Source organism: Plecotus auritus (assembly GCF_963455305.1).
Source record: "Plecotus auritus genome assembly, chromosome: 6".
Lineage (NCBI taxonomy): Eukaryota > Metazoa > Chordata > Mammalia > Chiroptera > Vespertilionidae > Plecotus > Plecotus auritus.
In genome coordinates, this window is record NC_137773.1 from 153,292,228 (window position 1) to 153,310,571 (window position 18,344).

The 18,344-nt window shown below is 50.8% G+C and overlaps 1 protein-coding gene across 1 annotated transcript in view; it reads right to left on the minus strand.

The window, feature by feature from the left end:
- SH3BP5 (SH3 domain binding protein 5) overlaps positions 1-18,344 on the minus strand; it is a 65,732-nt gene that overhangs the window by 9,689 nt on the left and 37,699 nt on the right. Inside the window, exon 4 of the mRNA XM_080672036.1 lies at positions 1,989-2,153. Coding sequence (XP_080528162.1) covers positions 1,989-2,153 — 165 coding nt within the window. The remainder of the gene's footprint in view (positions 1-1,988; positions 2,154-18,344) is intronic.

The window sequence follows — 18,344 nt, forward strand, 5'->3', positions numbered from 1 at the left end:
TGAGCAGAGAACTGCTCCTTGTCCATCTGTGGCATTATGTGTGGCCTCACAGAGAACATGAGGGCTCCTGGCTCACTCACAGTCTCCCAGCACGCTGGCTTCAGCCACAGCTCCAAGTGTGGCTGCTCAATATCACCGTATGTCTGAGGGGTACAAAGGGGACACACTGATGGCCTCGGGCAAGGAACGTGGGGACCCCAGTGTTCTCCCACCGTGCCTGGGGTGGGTGGGGATCATGTAGCCCAAACCACTGCCAATCCCTCAAGACAGCCCTGGACGTGAGTCTGGATCTTTCTCTAGACCCTTGATGAGTACTTTCCGTAGAAGAGGGTGACATGACACCCCCTTCTCCTAAAGAACAGGCTTCCCAGAGTATCCACGGGTCAGACAAGGCAGGAGACATATTCAAGACCTTCATGGTCTCCATCAAGCACTATTCAGCAAACCGAGCGTGCCAGGCCCCCAAAGCTCTGGGAGTAGGCGGCAGGAGCTCCACTTGGGAAGATGCTAAATCCAGAGGGAGGCTTGCAGCCAAGCCACACACAGAGCAGCTGTCTGTCCATCAGATTCAGGGAGCACAGCCCCTGTGGGCTGAGTTTCTCTGTGACCCAGGGGTGTGGCCTGTCTCTTGCTGGTGTCAGTTGTGAACTCTCCCTCTCCCTCAGCAGTTCAAGCAGCAGCATTTCAGGCCACCGGGAAGGAATCTGGGAAGAGGACCAGCAGCCCAGGTGGAAACCCTGGCCTGTGACCCAGACACCTGTTCACCTGCAGTGGTTACCCCCACGACCAAGGAACCTCCAGTGGCCACAGGAGGGCACACGTCAGGAGCCCTACCTAACAGGGGAGGCCAGAGAAGTCTGATCCAGCCCCACAAGTCGCTCACTGCACCATCCCAAGAAGCACCATTCCCACGGGGGATGGAGTTGTGTAATATGGGTGTCCTGGAAACACCTCCTTGTGGTACAGCCACTCACCATCCACTAGGCCCCAGGACTTACTAAGGAGAAAAAAAAAAAAAGAAACATGTTTTGTTCTTTTTTAAAGAGCAGATCAAGTGATTTCTGGAATGGTTTCTTCTGGCCAGTTTGAATCTTCTGTGGGGGTGGAGGGAGGGCAAGAAGGAAAGGCGAGCCCTGGCCTGTTTGGCTCAGTGGATAGAGCGTCGGCCTGCGGACTGATGGGTCCCACGTTCGATTTCAGTCAAGGGCACATGCCTGGGTTGTGGGCTCAATCCCCAGTGTGGGGCATGCAGGAGGCAGCTGATCAATGATTCTCTCTCATTGATGTTTCTATCTCTCTCCCTCTCCCTTCCTCTCTGAAATCAATAAAAATATATTTTTTAAAAAAAGGAAAAGAAGGTGACCTCCAGCTAATTTCTTGGAAGGAGAGAGGGGGGGGGGGAGGGAGGGAGGGAAGGAGAGAGGGGAGAGGAGAAGAGAGGAGAGAGACCTTTTCACATCTTTCAGGCTGTGGCTTGTAAATGTCCAAGATTTCCAACCTCCCCTTTGGGTTTTCATCAGCTGACCCAGGAAAGCTGTTCCAGTGTGTTTGGCTCTCTGAGCATCGTGTCCACTAGGGGGCAGGAGGCCCAAGGCTACACATGCCCAGCCAGCTTTTATTTAAGGAAACACAAGACCATCTTTAATTATCAGGTCCCCCCGGACTTGACCACTGTGACAAGTGACATTGAAAAGGGAGAGGCTGCTGGCATTAACTCCTGGCTTTTTCTATTCCTGCCCTGTGACTCTCAGCGATTTTAGGCCACATGCCTGGGAGTCTGTTTCCTCTGCTTGGGGAGACAGCACACGCAGAACTCACCAGAACCAGGGGCCAGTCTGCATGGGACAGACAATAAATAACGTGAAGGACGCTCCCACACACACCCACGGGCGTACAGCACCCCCGAAGGGGACACCCACACGCACACAGACGCTTACAGACAGGGACACCCAGGTCACCCTCCCACGGCACACACGGCTATGACTCACCCTCTGGGTGGCGTGATTCAGCATCTCCTGCCAGGCCGAGTCGAACTGCCGCTTGTCGTCCTCGAGCAGCCGCTGCTCGGCCAGGGAGATGGTCTCCTTGGCGGCGCGGAGCACCTCCGTGGCCCTCTGGAAGTCCTGCGTGGCTTTCTGCGCTTCCAGCTGAGCCTGGTGAGAAAGGACCCTCGTGAGCTCTCAGGAAATGGCAGGGCTCCTGCTGGCCCCTCTCAGCCTCCCAAAGAAGAGGCTGGGAACAGGCCTGGCCCCCCAGGTCCTTGTAAATGCCAGCTGGATCAGTGAATGGACCATTTTCACAGCCCAGAACCCAACAGACCAGATAAACACGCCAAGCTCCGGTCAGAGTCAGAGACGGCAAACCAGCCCCTCGGATGACAGGCATGGCCACCCGTGGCCTGTCATAGAGTAGTTCTCATTTGCTAATGATGCCAAGGGGGATGCAGTGGTCCCCAACCCCGTCCCTGCCCAGATCTGGGGCTCAATTCACAGCATGTCAAGCACAAAGTTCCCCAGAGGATCACACACCTACGGCTCCATTCTACAGGTGGGAACCGTGGTGAGGACGCAGGCCTTCCCAGGCTCACAAAGCTGTTGGAGAAGCAGAGCTGTGACCAGACCCTGTTGAGTCCCACCCAGTGCTGTCACTCAGCCAGACAGCCCCCACCCATTTCACACTCATTTTCAGGGAACATCAAGTGGGAGAATCAACAGACACGGCAGCTGACCACGTTGGGCTACGACCAGCCACATGTGGCTTCAGCATTAGAAATGTCATCAATCCAAACATCCAAACAGCGTAAAACACCCAAATTGTATAGACTTCTTACTACAAAAAAAGAATAACTAACGTCTTCATAATAATCATGTGGATTCCATGATGAAATGACAATGTTTTGGATATACTGGGTTAAATAAAATATACTGTTTCTTTCTACTTTTTCTTTTCTTTTTTTTTTCTTTTTTTTTTTTTTTACCAGGGATACCAGAAAGTGTGAAATGACATAGTTGACTCGCATTCTATTTCTTTGTAGACTAGATATGCCTCCTTCAAGAGAGGACCATGTGATCGCATCGGAAATCAACAATACAGCCTCAGGTCACCACTCTCGCAGGCAGAGCGTGGGCAAGACATTGCCAAATGCTGCCCGCCTCAGTCAACCAGATCTGTATGTCAGTTACATAAACTTGGGGGACACCCATGGGGCAGTCCCTGGGACTGCAAAGGGGAACAACGAGGCCCCCACAAATCGTCAAAATCTCACATGACTTAGAGGAAGTCTTCAGAGACCACAGGCTGAGGACACTTTCCGAGACAGTTACGCCCATCAGCCCCAGGCAAGGAACAGCTTTGTGACACCCTGGGTGCCACACTCCATCACTCACTGAACACAGACTGGGCACCACACCTGCCCTTCCAGGCAATGACAATGTGGTCAGGGAGCCGACACCAAGCCGTAACAAGGTGCCATGGGACGGAGGGAAACGTGTAGTAAGGGGATGTGAAGGAGAAACTTTCCAGTAGAGGAATCGAGGGGGGCTTCCTTCAAGGAGGATGGTCCTGAACTGAGGACTAAAGACGAGAGTGATTTGAAAATGGGGGTGGGAGGACCGAAGAGGAAACAGTATTATGAAACAGAGTATCTGTAGGAGACTTGGAAAAAATAATTTCAGAAAGGAATCAAGAGGGAAGGCCTTGAATGAACGCCAGGCTAAAGCTTCCACCAGTGGCCCAGAGACCTGCCTGCTGTGGACAACTGTGTGCCCTGGACCACACATCCACGCAGGTTGCCTCCTCCACACGGTGGGGACAAGGGCCTGCTCTCCATAGAACTGACCGACCCACTGAGGAGTGACAAGACAGCGCGACGTGCTCTCTACAACACAACTCACTGCTCCAGACCCCGTGCCTCCGGGCCCATCCATGGTTCTCCCACGTGAGGGCAGCTCTCCTGGGGCCCTCCATTCGCCCAGATGTGATGGGGGGAAGGGAGAAGCACGGGGACCTGTCACTTAAGAGCTGCCCCACCCTGCACCACCAACTGCCTACAGGCTCAAACCAACACCAGCCACAATAATGCATCCCACAGGATTCTAGCATTTTCTAAGAAGGGATTTGAATGTGTTCTTAAGGAAATTTTAGTATTTCAGTTCATCAACTTTCAGTTCATCCCCGGGTCCCCCTGCTTGAATTATGAAGCTCTTCTTTTCTCAAATAAAGAGACGCCCTCATGGGGACCTTCAGAAACGTGGCTGCCATGCCCGGGCCAGCACCTCCTCACCCGCTGCCATGCATCTGATGAGCTCAAATGAGGGAACCAAGTCTCTACAAAGAGGGGAGAGAGGAAGCCCAGCTACAGGGGCCTTGCAGAACATGCTCTTCAAGTTCCTACTGAATTTTCGAAATTTCCAAAGGTTCCTTCCTTCCTGCATGGTGGTGTCAGAATTACGTTGATCTTGTCATATGGTGAATACTACTAATATGAAGGTTCGGTCTACACTTAACCCACAGACACTCTCCATCCCTTATCTACTTATTCATTCAAGTAAGTATTGGGCATCTGTTCTGCACCAATGTCGATTCTCTCCATCCTCCTTGGTAACAGGACTATGTCTCCGGATGAGGCAATGTCCCTGCTGCTAAAGACCCCATTTCCCAGCTGTCACTCAGCTAGTGCCCCTGTTCCTTTTAGCTAATGAGATATAAATGGACACGGAGTGGGACTTCCAGGAGGGCTCCTTTGTCTTTCCATGTGGGATGTTAATACAATGGCTGGTGCTTCAACAGCTATTTTGGATCATGAGGTAACTCTCATAAGGATGAAAAACAGTAAGTTAGGTCTCTGCCCTGGACTGCCTACCTCCTGACTTCTTACATGACAGAAAAAAATTAAGTCTCATGCTTAAGCCGGTGTTGTTTGGGGGTTTTCTGTTCTATTCAGCCAAACCTAAACCTGAATGATAACACATCTTCCCTCTACACAGCTGGGCTGTTCTGCAAACCTGATAGACGTGACTACAGCAGCGAGTGTAGACTGGGCAAATCCTGGCCATAGAAACTCAGGTGGCATCCAAGAGTCTAACTGAGGAGGACTCAGCTCCGAGACTGCTTCCCAGTGTCATCATGGACACTCAGAGGCCAACTGAGCAATCCCCCAAAGAGCTGGCTCTCTGGTTCTCCCCATCTTGTGAAAGACGATGCCCAGAAATCTTTGGCACAACCAGCCAGGTTTTACCTTCCGACTCTAACAAAGGACCCAGGCCCTCATAGGAATACATTATTTGAATAAGGGCCCTCCACGCACATGCACAGGCTCCCTGGTGATGAGCTCACTCACAGCAGAGAAGCCCAGTTAGCCATCTGAAGAGCTGGGGCTCCGCTGAGAACAGTACCAAAGAGGGTGAGCTGTAAGACGCAACCCAGGAAAAATCCTAAATATCTTCATGACTCATGGACACCAATGGCTTTCATGGAGATAGCTCTACGGAGAGAATGTTAAGAGGCTGCTCATGAATGAATTTGATAAGCAACCTTCATTAGACACTGGCCCAGGCCAGCTGTGACTGTGAGGCACTCGGAAACACGTGGGTATTCCATCCAGTGTTGTCAAGGGGGTGGAGTTGGGAGGGGGGGGGAGGGTCTGCCTTTGTCCAGGCTGACAGATGAGAAAGACTGCGGTCATGGCCATCTGACTCAACTTCCATTCCAACCCACATCGGTGTCAGGAAGGAACAAGAGCATCTGGACATTTGCAACGAAGGTTCAGCGTAGAAGGAAGTGCGCAGGCCACCTAGTTCAATGCCTTCGTTTGTTAAAGGAGGGCCCAGAGAGGCAAGGCAACGTGCTGAATGTCACACAGCTATTTGGTGGCTGGCCAAAGGCAGGAAACCAGAGCCCCTGACCTCCAGTTGGGCTATTTCTGCTCTACCGTGGTGCGGTGTGTGCCGGCCTGGGTCACTCTGGCAATGACATAATCAGGGGACCATGTGGATCGCTGCTTCCCACCTGTGACTCAGAGGTGGCACCGAAGCCTCCTACAGGTGTCACTAGCACACCAGCCAGTTAGCTGTAGAAACGGAAAAGGAGGTGGGGTCTTGACTGCCCAAAGCCCCACTCGAGCTGGGGGCTCCAGGTCCCAGAGAGCACCCACAACACGAGACACATTTAGTGCCTACTAACCGACCGTAAGTGTGGACACAGATGATCACGAAGAAAATCACAGCAGCTACTGCTTGAGTATTTATTCTGAGTCAGATCCTCTATCTAAGGTGTTCTGGGTACAGTGCCTCGCTTAAATCTCAAAATTACCCTCTGAGGTCAGTCCAATTATCATCCCTATTTTCTGAAAGGTTAAATGCCCAAGATCACCCAGCTACCAAAGGTGGGGGCCAAGATCCAAACCCTGACCCAGAGCTTCCTGCTAAACTTCTATCAGTTACCGTCTGCTGGGGCCCCAAACTCCTGACAAATAGGTACTGGTCAAGCTATGTTCAGTCTCACCTCTTCACCTAACGAAGGCCACACTGGCCACTGTTAAATGCGGGGGCGGGGGGGGGGTCGCAAGGAGAAAAGATGCCACTACCAAGGAGAGCATGGGGTTCTCTCCACAGAGTAGGGGGGATGGAGGGAGCTCCTGTAAGAGCTGAGCTCAGTTGGTCAGGAGCCAGGGGGCGGAGTGGGGTCTAGACCAGCCTTGGGCAAACTACGGCCCGCGGGCCGGATCCGGCTATTCTATCAAGTTCTCTTGCTCTCCCCTCCGCTCCTTTACTTTGAATTTATATTAGTTCACACAAACACTCCATCCATGCTTTTGTTCCGGCCCCTCCGGTCCAGTTTAAGAACCCATTGTGGCCCTCGAGTCAAAAAGTTTGCCCACCCCTGGTCTAGACGCTGGTCCTGCGTGCTCTCTGAGCCTAACCTCCCCTCCACCTCAGCACTGTTTCCTCACCTGCTCGTGGGATCAATGGCCCCCACTCAGGGGAGTGAGGAGGCTGAATGAGACACCGGGAAGCAGGGGCCACATTCCTCCATCCCATTCAGGACACAGGCCCAAGGGAGAGCTTTCCCCACTTGTTGGCACCTGAAACCCAAAGGCATTCTCTGGCTTACTTAGGAATGAGTGAGCTCAATTTGCATGCACTCCCAGTGCTTGATGGGAACAATTATGGAGCAACCAGAGGCTTCCAGAAACCCCTGGACACTAGGGCATGAAATGGAAGATGGGACTACCCCATCCCTTGTAAAGAGAACGAGAAAGTCACCAGCCTGGGGTGAAGCGGAAGCTGTCCCAAGTGAGGTCAGCAGTGGCCCTTCCTTCCATCTCCACATCCACGTCCATGTCCACGTGGGGCAGCGCAGCACAGAGGAAGCACAGGCAGGCCTGGCTTCTCCTGCAGGGGAAGTGCTCTGGCTGGGAGGGCCCCACCCCCAAGGGGACAGGACAAGATCCCAGCTGCACTGGGCAAGCACTGGTGGGAAGCCCCCTCTCCTTGCTTTAAAATACACACACACACACACAAATTCTGTCCTTGCCTCTTTATGTTGCTGCTGTAAAGAACCCATCCCCCAGCAAGAAGCTCATGAAGAAAAGTCCCAGATTCCTTTCCAAGCATCGAAGATCAAAACCCTTGAAAGCATGATCCAAACCCCTGCTGGTCTCAGGGAGGGAGGGTGTCCGACATGAACATCAAAGTGGACAGACAGATGCATCGCTTCTCACTGTTGCTCGAGCTCCAGTTTTCTGTGTTCAGAGCAATCCTAGGGATTGGCACTTGCCAGAGTCTGAGACGTTCAATTCTAAAAACTTCTCATTCTTCCACGCCCCTTTCAAGGGTGGCCAGAGGCAGCGACCAGGTATTTGCCCTGACGATGCTTAGGATACAAACATCTTCATCAGAAGCATTTTCGAGAGAGAATTCCCCTGAGACCATTTAGTTCCTTGATCACTTTTCATGTCCACAGCTCCTCAATTTTTTCATTTTTAACCAGTCAAAATTATTTCCATTAGCATCAGTTGTTTTCTGTTTCAAATCCATTAGAGCCATTGAACAGTTTTATCCACATCAAACTTTTCTAATTAAAGCTTGTGCCATAGCATTTTTCATTATTTCTATTAAACTCAACTTTCCTGGATCAATTGTTTGTAGATCGAAGAATTTGTTGAACAGATGGGTTGTCGATTTTTACTCAGTCTCAAATGTTACCATGTACAGTTTGAGCCATTACCAGTTAATATTAAACTGTACACTATACTAAGCAATGTAAAATATTAAATAAAAGACCCATGGTGTGTATTTCTCCTTAGAGAAATATGACAAAATTCCGAGTGGTTTTAACAGATGTAACATAGGGCCTCAAGTTGTTCTAGTGGAAAGGCCACCAAGTTCTTTAATGCACTGTAATGTCAAAAGAGCCTCAAGGGATTGGCGGGGCGGGGGGGATCAGGGTCAGGTCAAATACTTCTACTCTGTCCTGGGGTTGAAGATGAGCTGTTTAAAAACAAAATTTAGTCCCGCTGGTATGGCTCAGTGGTTGAGCATCAACCTATGAACCCAGAGGTCACAGTTTGATTCCCGGTCAAGGCACATGACTGGGTTTCAGGCTCAATCCCCAGTGTGGGATATGCAGGAGGCAGCCAATCAGTGATTCTCTCTCATCATTGATGTTTCTATCTCTCTCCCTTTCCCTTCCTCTATGAAATCTGATATGTATATCCTATATAGTAAAAGAGTAATATGCAAATTGACCGTACCTCCACTGCACCCACAAGCCACGCCCACCAGCCAATCAGGAGCGAGTATGCAAATTAACCCAACCAAGATGGCTGCAGCCACGGAGTGAGCAGGAGGCTTGGGTTTCCCCGGCAATGGAGGAAGCCAAGCTTTCCGCACACCCTGGCCGGCGCTGGACTCCACTCAAGGCTACAAAGTTTCAATTATAGAAGATAAATAAATCCCAACAAAAATGGCTGCAGCCACGGAGCTGGAGAGAGCAGGAGGCTTGAGTTGCCCCTGGCGATGGAGGAAGCCAAGCTTCCACAGCCTTGGCCTGCCTTGGCCTCCACTCAAGGCTACAAAGTTTCAATTATATAAGATAAATAAACCCCAGATACTAGGGCCTCCGCTTGGGTCACCGGGGGCATGGCCAGCCTGCAAACCACCACAGGCCCCTCGCCCAGGCCACCCCACGCCCCAAGGGAACCCCCACCCTGATCCGGGACACTCTTCAGGGCAAACCAGCTGGCCCCCACCCGTGCACCAGGCCTCTATCCTATCTAATAAAAGAGTAATATGCAAATTGACCATCACTCCAACACACAAAATGGTTGCCCCCATGTGGACACAAGATGGCCGCCACAAGATGGCCAGCAGGGGAGGGCAGTTGGGAGGGACCAGGCCTGCAAGGGAGGGCAGTTGGGGGCAATCAAGCCTGCAGGGGAGAGCAGTTAGGGGTGCCCAGGCTGGCAGAGGAGGGAAGTTGGGAGCAACCAGGCCTGTAGGGAAGGGCAGTTGGGGGGAACCCAGGCTTGCAGGGGAGAGCAGTTGGGGGGTACCAGGCCTGCAGGGGAGGGCAGTTAGGGGTGATCAGGCCTGCAGGGGAGGGCAGTTAGGGGTGACCAGGCCTGCAGGGGAGGGCAGTTAGGGGTGACCAGGCCTGCAGGGGAGCAGTTAGACATCGATCAGGCTGGCAGGGGAGTGGTTAGGGTGTGATCAGGCTGGCAGGCAGAAGCGGTTAGGGGCAATCAGGAAGGCAGGCAGGCGAGCAGTTGGGAGCCAGCAGTTCTGGATTGTGAGAGGGATGTCCGACTGCCCGTTTAGTGAGATCAGGCCTAAACAGGCAGTTGGACATCCCTCAAGGGGTCCCAGATTGGAGAGGGTGCAGGCTGGGCTGAGGGACACACCCCGCCATGCACAAATTTCGTGCACCAGGCCTGCACGGGAGGGTGGGGGGGAGAAAGGTGTCCCTCGCCCAGGCACCTTGCCCCCAACTGCCCTCCCCTGCAGGCCTGGTCCTTCCAACTGCCCTCCCCTGCTGGCCATCTTGTGGTGGCCATCTTGTGTCCACATGGGGGCAGCCATCTTTGACCACATAGGGGCAGCCATCTTGTGTGTTGGAGTGACAGTCAATTTGCATATTATTCTTTTATTAGATAGGATACACACACACACACACACACACACACACACACACACAGAGTTGCCAGATTATTATGATCTCTGAATGCATAATAATCTGGCCACTCAGTGTACTTCTCTTGACATTTATTTGATATCAAAGATACTATAAATCATGCACCTGATCAGTTTTCCCCTTTGCACTGGCTGATAGAAAGCTCAGGGCAAATAGGTGGTTGATCTCCAGCAAAAGTCTAGAATACTTTTGGTACCCATTTGAGATACAAATACACTGAGTGGCCAGATTGTTATGCATTCAGAGATCATAATAATCTGACCACTCAGAGTGTGTGAGAGTGTGAGAGTGTGAGTGTGTGTGTGTGTGTGTGTGTGTGTGTATTTTTTTTTAATATATTTTATTGATTTTTTACAGAGAGGAAGAGAGAGGGATAGAAAGCTAGAAACATCGATGAGAGAGAGACATCGATCAGCTGCCTCCTGCACGCCCCCTACTGGGGATGTGCCCCCAACCCAGGTACATGCCCTTGACTGGAATCGAACCTGGGACCCTTCAGTCTGCAGGCCGATGCTCTATCCACTGAGCCAAACCAGTTAGGGCGTGTGTGTGTGTATTTTTTTTAATTGGGATGCCAGAGCTGGAAATAGCATCCCCCTCCTCCCAGCCACAGCCGCAGAGGCGAGAACCTGAAGGCCTGATATGGCAAAGGTGCTCTCACCTCCCAGTCTCTCCTTCCCTCCAGGGGAGGAGCCAGCTGCCTGGCTGGCCCTCGCCCTGGGCCTGCCTCTGAAGGCACCTGGGGATTGTGAGCAGAGCTGCCAACATTTCCACAGAGATGGCCCCACCAGGACCACGTGAACAAACAGGCCCCCTTTCAAGGACCCCAGCTCCTCACTCACCACAGTGCCAACAAAAGAGACCTCCAGTGCTCTGGACAGACTGGCATTGACTGACCAGGACAATTGGCCACTGTGAGGCAGCACCCTGCATCCGAAGAACTGGGTATATTCCAGGCACCAACAACGACCATTGTCTTGGGTCTACGACCTTGAACAAGCCACTGGACTTCTCAGATCGGAGTGCCAAGGCCTCTGCGAACTCCCAGGGAGCCTGCGTTCCGGCTGGAAGATACATAATTACAGCAGGTCCTACAAGGCCACAGCCTAGAATGCAGCGTCCGGCTTCAACCTGTGCAAATGGGCCATCAGCAGGCGAGTTAACCACCGGGCTATTTTGCTTTTGCTATCATCTCTATTGTTGTATATGTCTGCAAAATCTCCCTAATTAAAACTTACAAAATTCCTTCTTGATGTACTTTTTAAAAAATTTATGGATTTGAAAGAGAAACATTGATTTTTTTTGTGTGTTGTTGTTGTTCCACTTATTCACACATCCTTGGGTTGATTCTTGTATGTATCCTGACTAGGGATCGAACCCACAACCTTGTGGCAGGATGATACTCTAACCCAGCCGTCGCCAACCTTTCGGACCTCACGGACCAGGTCCGCGGACCACTGGTTGGCAACCGCTGCTCTAGCCAACTGAGCGACCCGGCCAGTTCATGAACTTCTTAATCAGCTATCACGTTGCTGTTTATAGGGCACAGCTGCTTTCTTAAACTCAAAACTATGCACTGGGTTGAGCAACAGCATAATGTGAGGGATAAGGGAGGTCTATACTACTTGTCAACTCAAAAAAGACCAGCAGTTTCTAATCAAATGCAATCCTAAGAAAACACATTTTTTTAAACAGCTGGAGAAATGTGAAAGAAGACTGGTTACTAGATATTAGATGGACTATTAATTTTGTCAGTTGTGAAAATGTGACCTTTAAAAAGGCTCTTATCTGTTACAGATAAATACTAAAGTGTTTGTGGGTGAAGTAATACGCTATCAAGGATTAAGAAAAGATAAGAAGAAATAAGAAAAATGAAAAAATAGGTTGAGTGGGTAGATAAAACATGAGTGGCAAGGTATTAGCCACTGCTGGGCTGGTGATGTGCTCCCTGATTATTCTCTCTACTTTTGTGTGTCCTTGAAACATTCCATAACAAAAAGGGGTAAAGAAATGGTTTTTTTCAGCCTATGGTTTATGCTATCATTTGTGCTATTTACCTGCTACAGAGTCACAAAACTCTCAAGAAAATGCTACTCACTGAAAGATTAGGGAATCCAAAGATATTTGTTCAACAATCATATCTTCTAAACAAACAAACAAACAAACAAAATACAAACAAAACACCTGCAGGATTGCCCACCAAGGGAAGTAAACAGTCAAATGCTAGCCAAGCCAGAGTCACCTTTACAAGACTGGCAGGGCCCCCACCCCCATCGTGCCCACATGCAATCTCTAAACAGGACCCATCCAAAATGGGGGGTGGGCGGTGGTCCCAACACTGGCCCCAACATCCTGCTTGTGGCCAAACCCCTCCGGCTGTCCAGAGGTTCTCATCTCTTCTGCTATGATTTACAGCCCTCAGATCTTCCTCTGTCTCTAGCAGAGACAAGAAAAAAGTACACCCACTTACAATGACAAAGCACATTATCAACACAGAGCACTTTCTTTTTTCTTTTCTTTTTAAAAATCTTTATTGTTGCAAGTATTACATAGGTCCCCCTTTTTCCCCCATTGACCCCTTCTAGCCCACTCCTGCTTGCCCCCCCCCCATCTCCCCCTACTACTCCTCCCCGCCAGGCCTTCACCACACTATTGTCTGTGTCCTCAGTGTTATGCATATATGCATACAAGGTCTTTAATTGATCACATCTCATCCACCCTCCCCTGCCTTCCCTCTCCACCCCTCACCACAGAGCACTTTCAAAGGAAGGCAGAAACCAACTGCGGGCAGCTGGGTGCCCCTCCCTGCACTGAACTTCTATTGCCCGAGGGAGGGAGGGGAAAGAGGGAGGGAAGGAAGGAAGGAGGAGGGAGAGAAGGAGGGAGGATGAGGGGAACTGGGGCAGGGGTGCTCATTAAATCCCTACTGAGCACCATGTATTCACCTATGAAATTAGCCTAGAGCCCCCTGGCAAGTATTGCTGTGCCCCTTTAACACCCAAAGAAACTGAGGTTAAGAAACTAGTACAAGGTCCCAAGGCTGGAAGGAAAGAGACCAAGACTCAAAGCCAGACCCCGTGACTCCCAGAGAGGAAAGCACCAACCAGGAGCCTGCATTATTCTACTTCTCCATGGTGACACGTACAAGGTAAGTCTCCAGATCCTGCTGAGAGCCACAGAACCACTGGGCACCCGCAGTTCGCTACTGTCCCCACAGCACCACCTGCACACCCCCTCTGCCAGGACCTCTGGCCAAGATGTTCTCCCTGAAAAACAAGCCCTGCCCAACTCTCCGCACCCCCCAGCTCTGGACCAAGGAGCAAATGGGCTCTAAGGAAACTGCGACAGGCTTTTCCAGCATCCGTTCTTACCTGGACTGTTTTTAAAGCTTTCTAACGGGTCTCTCAGCTTCCAATCCCACAGGCCCCGCTTAAACTCCACTGGCATCAATTCAGTGTCACACTATTGCATTTGGGGTACCTGGTAATCTTTCTAAAGTGCATCTCTGATGATGTCACTCCCGTGCCCAACAAACCTACCCACAGCCCGGGTTCGCACTTACCATCCACCCAGTGAGACCCAACCACTCACCGTTCCTTCAACATTCCTCCCTCTTGTAAGTGCCATTCCCTCTACCAGCAACACACATCCGTCTTCCTCCTCTCCACCTAGTGAACTCCTACTCATCCTTGCAAACACCCCATCTTTGGTGAATTTTTTCGACGACAGCATGCTGGACTCATTTGCTGAACAATCATATCTTCTTTCTTATGACACTTCAATGGCCAAAAAAAGAAAAGTTCTGGTCATCCCTCAGCCTCTTCTTTGGTGTGAACAGACCTGTTCTTCTGGAACTTACTTTCCCCTTTTCTGAACTTCCATCGAGAGCAGTAAGAACCTAATCCAAGGTTATGAGGACAACCAGTGTCAGAGGGAGTCAGCATTCAGCATGTCACAGGGAGGCTAGCTCTCTGGATTCAGAGAAAGGGGGCAGCCGGAGTATCCATCCGTCCTCGCCACCTGCCCGCTAGCTGGACACACCGCGTGCCAAACTCTCACGAGGTAAACCCGTGCTCTGCTGGTCTCCATTTGGAAACGGCTTTCAAACATGATTTTTAAAATGGGTTCAAAGTCATTGACACTCCTCATGCCCCTGAGACAAGAAATACTCAGGAGAAATGATGAGACAATCCATCAAGGGCCCCTTCCCTCCCAGGCTGGGACCCACAAAAGGCGCTTCTCACTCGGAGAGCTTCCTTCGATCGGCCAGGACAGGTCCCCGCCAGCCAGCGCCTGGCACAACTGCTCGGCTCCACTCCCAAGACGCTGCCGTTAACAGAGGCAGAAGGCACACCCAACCTAGACAGAGTGACTTTAGTTGACACTACCTCGCTCTGCAGCTTGGAGTGGATGGTTGGGAAGGGGGTTCTCAAGGCTTTCTACCTGGGAGAGACCCGCAAAAGAGGCGTGAAATCAGGAAGGAGAAGGAACAGTGGGACAACTCAACCCCAGGGCCATCAACACGTGCTAGATGGCAAGAGACACCTGGTCAGCCCCCCAGGCCCAGGGCCCTCTAAGTTGGTGCTACAGCAAAAGGCCCAGCACCCACAGCCTCTCCTTCCTGCAAAATGCAGGGAGTTTCCTTAAAGCGGCATCACTCCTAGCGACCCTGGGAACCTGATAAGAGCAGGGACCGTGCTACTGAAATTTTAATTCCCAAAACCTCACCTGTGGCCTGTATACTACAGATGTTGAAGAAATATGTGTTTAATTAAGAGACAGCTAGAGTGCAAATGATAAGCCACAAACAACTCCCTGTGGTCAATCATTTTAATGCACTTTGTTCATTTTTTCTTTCTGTGGCTCACAGAATCAGCTAAATCTCTCTCCGGGAGCATTTATCCTTGGAAATGCCCATTTATAATGTGAAAACTCACCTGAATGATGCCTAGAGGGTGCGGCGTGACTGCCATTCTTTCCAGATCGGAATAATTCCCCCTTCCGCTCTCCCTCGAGCCCCCTTCTCCTCCCCACCTCCCCCCCCCCAAGGCGAATGATACGTAACCCAGGTCCCAGTGGGTCTTTGGGAAATTCGTTCCTGGGTAAAATTTCACCCTCTCTGGGTTCACAGGACCAAGTACTTATTTCAGTAGTTTGCCATGTTATAAGAGAGTGTATGTGGAAAAACACTTTGACACCTGCCCAACATAGGAACATGTTGATGACACGTCTCTTGAATTATTTTACTATTCACTCCGTCTCCTCGACAAGATAGCAAACTTCGTGAAGGCAGTGACCACACTGTGTCACCTGTGAGCCTCCACCACCACGGTGGTGAGGAATGTGCACTTGGAAACATGTTATTCCAAGCCCTTCATCAGCCAGGGACCTGGCTGCCCCTCCCCCGCTTCCCCAGGTTTGGGGCTCGCATGGGTCATTCGCTGCCTGGCACACTTAGGCAGAGCCAAAGGAGCCACTGATTCACTGAGATGTCAACCCCCTCCTCCGACCCATGTTTGGCCTCTAGGTCAACCTTGACTTAATTTTAACTGCCACCTGCAAGAAGATCTCCAAAGAATTTCAACGTCAGGGTGAAATGAAGGCTCGATATAAATAAGAGTTGGCACAGCACACCTCGCTGCCTGGCACCGTATATGAAAGAGCTGAGGGATTCGTCACAATGCAAGTGCAAAGACGTCAACAAGGCTAAAGCCAGCGGACCCTGGCCTAAGAGCCACAGGGCCCAAGAGCACACACACCCAGGCCCCTCCGCCCACTGGAGCAGGCACCACTTCAAGCTACCAAGGGGTCTCTGAAAAAGACAGGGATGGCCGTGTGACCCGGCCAGGACAGCAGCTGGGCTCCCAGCCTAGAGAGGCAAAGTTGGCGCTAGCTGGCCTGGCAAGGGCTCTTCACGTGAGCCAGGGCTTTTGGCAAATCCCCTCCTTCCCACCTGGTTCTGCCAAGCAAAGTAGGTCTGCGGACCCGGGCCTCTCCCAGCTCTTAGGGGTCAGGAACAAACTGCAGCCAATGGAGGAAACTAAGAAAGGGAAAGGAGAAGATCAGCCGCATGGAAGAGTCTGAACATCACAAGCCTGTGTATAACTCTCTCAATTGCAAGCACTCCTCCTTTCTCCAAGCTTTCACTCCCCTTTTACCACACACCGTGCATGTGAAGATTTGCACAGGGTAACAGGCCCTTTCTGCCCTCAAGGAGCTCAGACTCCATAGGTGGGTTCCTTCGCCCCAGGCAGGGGTCCTCAAACTTTTTTTTAAAATATATTTTATTGATATTTTACAGAGAGGGATAGAGAGCTAGAAACATCAATGAGAGAGAAACATCCATCAGCTGCCTCCTGCACACCTCCCACTGGGGATGTGCCCGCAACCAAGGTACATGCCCTTGACCGGAATCGAACCCGGGACCCTTCAGTCCCCAGGCCAACGCTCTATCCACTAAGCCAAACTGGTTTCGGCGGGGTCCTCAAACTTTTTAAACAGGGGGCCAGTTCACTGTTCCTCAGACCGTTGGAGGGCCGGACTATAGTTTAAAAAAAAAACTATGAACAAATTCCTATGCGCACTGCGGGCCCGGGACGAGTCAGCTGCTAAGCAGGACAGGCAGCGGCACCCGGGATAAATATCCTCAGCAGGCCACATGTGGCCCGCGGGCCATAGTTTGAGGACCCCTGGGTGGAGGTTAGAACACAGACTCGGGCTGCCTGGGTCAAATCCTGGGCAGGCCACTCAGCAGCAGGGTGACCCAAGCACCTTATTTTATTCCTCTATGCCTCAGCTTCTTCATCTGCAAAATGAAGAGAATAACAGACGCCACCTCATGGGGTTGCTTTGAGAAGTTAACAAGGTCAAGTGCTTAAAACAGGCATACGGTACGCAGAATAAAAGTGTCAGCTGTCACATAAGCAAAGCATTATGTAGTGTTAGCTCATGGTTCTTAAGCCACAGGACATGGGTGACTTTTAAGGGAAGCTGATGAATACTCTAAAATCGTGATTATAATTTATGCACCCGTGTGCACACACGTGTTTTCAGAGATGCTATCCATAACTTCCGTCAAATTCTCAAAGAAGCAAAGCTGAAGACAAGCTTAGCGAGGGAAGGGCAATGCCGAGTCTGTGGATGTTACGCTGACCTGCGAATTCATTTTCATCAGGCCAAGGGTCGAAGCTACGTAGTGCCGTCCAACATAACTTTCTACAATAATGGAAATATTCTCTATGTGCGCGGTCCCAAAATAGCAGCCATCAGCCACGTGTGGCTACTGAGCATTTAAAATGTGGCTGGTGACACTGAGGAACTGAACTTTGCGTTTTACGTAGTTGTATTAATTTGTTTTTAAGCAGTCACATGTGGCTGATGGCTACAGTTCTGAACATCACAGAATTAGTCAGTCTGGGAGGAAAACATCACAAAAAGAACAGAATATTCAGTGATGCAGAACGTTCCAAGATGTACTCAGAAGTGAGTGCAACAGCAAGATGCACCCGGCAGTTCTGAGTACTGTGGGGGCGGAAGGGAGGGCACACGCACACTGGGGCGCAGCACGGAGGAGTGCAGGTGCCAAAGGATGAGAGGGGCTGGCCAGACTGTGCTTGACACTAGAGACAGAAGAAGTGCTGTAGGAGTCAGGTTTCTTCAGAGAAACAGAACCAACGGGATGCACATACATACAGAAATTTCGTTTAAGAACTCACTCAGCTCATGTGATTACTGAGGTTGGCAAGTCCAAAATCTGAACAGGGAGTGGTCAGCAGGCTGGAGACCCAGAGAAGAGTCGATACTACAGTTCAAGTCCAAAGGCTGTGCAGCACAGAATTCCCTCTTACTCAGGGCAGGGCAGTCTTTTGGTCTATTCAGGCCTTCAAATGATTGGATCAGGCCCACCCACACTATGGAGGGCAATCTGCTTTACGCAAAACCACCAATGTAAATGTGAATCTCATCCAATAAAACATCCTCAAAGAAACATTCAGAATGATGTTTTGACTACATACCTGTGGCCAACCAAGTTGACCAATAAAATTAGTCACATGCACTAAAGTTTTTGAGCAAGACTATCAGTAGAACGACTTTGGCAAGATTCGGCTGGGGGGCAGGGGTGAGGGAGAGGGAGGGGGACTAGAAAACATGAA